Source organism: Loa loa (genome assembly GCF_000183805.2).
Source record: "Loa loa unplaced genomic scaffold supercont3.73, whole genome shotgun sequence".
In the NCBI taxonomy this organism is placed as follows: domain Eukaryota; kingdom Metazoa; phylum Nematoda; class Chromadorea; order Rhabditida; family Onchocercidae; genus Loa; species Loa loa.
In genome coordinates this window covers 36,085-38,855 of record NW_018108253.1, presented here as the reverse complement: position 1 = coordinate 38,855, position 2,771 = coordinate 36,085, and the positions used below count along the sequence as shown (strand labels likewise).

At 19.0% G+C, this 2,771-nt stretch overlaps 1 protein-coding gene across 1 annotated transcript in view; it reads left to right on the top strand.

The window, feature by feature from the left end:
- Positions 1–1,532, top strand: part of LOAG_17421 (hypothetical protein) — a gene marked incomplete at both ends in the record, with an annotated part of 1,915 nt that extends 383 nt beyond the window's left edge. The window contains 3 exons of the mRNA XM_020450084.1: positions 184–282; positions 1,260–1,444; positions 1,524–1,532. Coding sequence (XP_020306290.1) covers positions 184–282; positions 1,260–1,444; positions 1,524–1,532 — 293 coding nt within the window. The remainder of the gene's footprint in view (positions 1–183; positions 283–1,259; positions 1,445–1,523) is intronic.
- Positions 1,533–2,771: the final 1,239 nt, after the last annotated feature.

The following is a 2,771-nucleotide window of genomic DNA, read 5'->3' as shown; positions in this document are numbered from 1 at the left end:
ATAATATATATATATATATATATATATATATATATATATATATATATATATATATATATGTTAATGAAAAAAAAATATAGTTAATAGTTTAATTTATTTCCTAATGAAATCAATAATTCTTTTCGAAAATTTAAATTTTATTCTAAAATAATACAAATAATTGGGTATAATTATATTTTGTAGGACTCAGAAGTAATGACGAAAATTCAACGAATACGAAACCGAATCAAACTGCCGGTGCAAAGCAGTTAAAAAAAGAAATTACTAAAAAGCAGAATGAGGGTATGTAAAAATTTTCCTGATAGTTTTAATTAATAGAATTTATTTTAGTTTCTAAATTTGTAAAAGAAAGAAAATAAAAATAAAATTTGTTAAAATTTATTGTTGGAATTATTTATCTCCAAAAATTGAATTTTTTTTTGAATGATAATCAGAATGGTACAATTATTGTTTATTTGTATTTTATTAATATTCATGATATTCCATTATTTATATAACTTTTTAATTTCATATTTACTTACTTTATTTGCTTCTTCTTTTTTTTGCTTAATTTTTTTTACAAGGAAATTACTCAAAATTTGAAATTACATCATTAATGATAACATAAAATAAAATTGTTTGATAATATTTCATTTTTTATTATTACTATTATATTTTCCCTCATCGTTATTAGCATTGTTTGTAATTATCAATCAAAAATTGCTGTAATTAAATGGATCGATTAATCAATTTATTTAATCAAATATTCCAAATAGATATTTTGTATCGAAATATCACAAAATCATTAACAACATTTTGAAAAAAAAAAAGCTAAAAAATCAATAAAATGTTGATTATCTGATTAGAAAAATGAAGCAGAAATTTTTCTGAGAAGAAAAAAGCGAAAGAAATGTCTGAAAAAATTAAAAAAAAAATTGAAGATAAAACATTAAAAAGATAAAACAATTAATGATAAAATATATCATTTATCAATCTTTTTTGTCATTTTTTATCTCTCCAAGATAAAAAAATATTAAAAAGATAAAATAATTGATAATAAAATATGTCATTTATCAATCTGTTTTATCATTTTTTATCTCTCCCCTTTGTTTGACTATTTTTTTTTTTTTTAATCATTTGACATAGATAAATTTGTTAAATTATATTTACAAACAATTATCATTATCTATCTATTCCAATTTGTAATTAATTATTTTATTAAATTAATTATAATCATAACTAATACTTTTTATTTTATCACTATTATTACTTTATTTCAGAAAATAATAATCATAATACAATGGAATCAGGCAAATGTGCGAATACATTGAATGGATGTACGCGCAAAAGTACTGATGGTAATAATTTATTAAATGATATAACCGTTACAGGAGGAGTACAAGCAATGATATCATTACAGCGTACTGATAGCGTTTTAAGTAATGAATCAGTAACATCATCACAGGTAAGTTATTTAACTTTTTATATTTTATAATTTACAAAATTCTTTTTTTCTACAATATGTAATAATTAAGTTTTATCAGTCATTTTAACTTATAAAAAAAAAACAAATCATTTATTTAAATTTAATTTAATTCTAATTTAATTTTGTTTAAATTTAATTTGAATTTTTTGATTCGAAGTTACAATTTCTTTTTCTTTCTTTTATTATTATCTTTTGTCTATTTTCCTTTTCTTCCATTTAATTTATTTCATACATTCAAAAGTCTTTTTCTTTTTTTTTTAAATTATTGTTGCTCTCTTAAATATTGAAATAAAATTTTGCAAAATAATTTAATTATTAATCCAATTTAACAATCATTTATTCATAAAATCTAGCTTAAATAATTCATCAAATTTTATATAAATTACTAAATAATTTAGAAATGAATTTGTTTAAAATAACTAAAATATAATTTTAAATTAATCAATGTACCAATTCTTTTATCATTTCAAGTTATTTTTATTTTAGTTATAAATAGTTTTAATTGAAATATTTGCACTTAAATGTTCTGTTTAAACATCTAAATTTAAACAACGTTGACACTAAATTGACACAGATACAAACACAAACACAGACAGACAGACGGACAGACGTACACACACACACACACACACATTTTTTATCTCATTTATTATTTTTAATTTCCAATATTATCTGGAAAATTTCAATTGCTTTGTATTTTTTTAAATTTTACAGTGCTCAAAGTTTTACGCTATCAATAAGTTAATAATGAATTTAAAATTTAAAAACTTTTACATTTTTTCAAATTTCTGCCAAATTTTTGCTTATCGATTAATATAGTTATCTATTCTTTTTACCAATTTTAATGGGATGATTTCATACGATTTTAATCCCTGTAAATTTGAATTAATGGCACAAATATTTAATAATTATAAAATTTGATACAATTAATCAAAAATGTTTGAATTTAGAAAAAAGAAATAAAATTAAAAATATAATTCTATTGGATAATTTGAATGCGAAATTTTGAAATATCCAAAAAATTGATATATTCTAAGGAATGAAAATATTATCTTCTCATGTCACTATCATCTTTTTATTATTGTTTTCTTTTTTTTTTTTTTTCCTATAATTATTCAATATCTAATTATACATATTAATGGGTTATTAATTAAAATGTTTTGTAATTTTTTGATTCCAATTATATAAAAAATATTATGGCTGTTACGATCCGTCAGAATATAAATATTAAATACTAATCAATATTTTTACTCTTATTCATTTTTGCAACCATCAATGATTTATAATTTTCAATCATCTTTTTTTC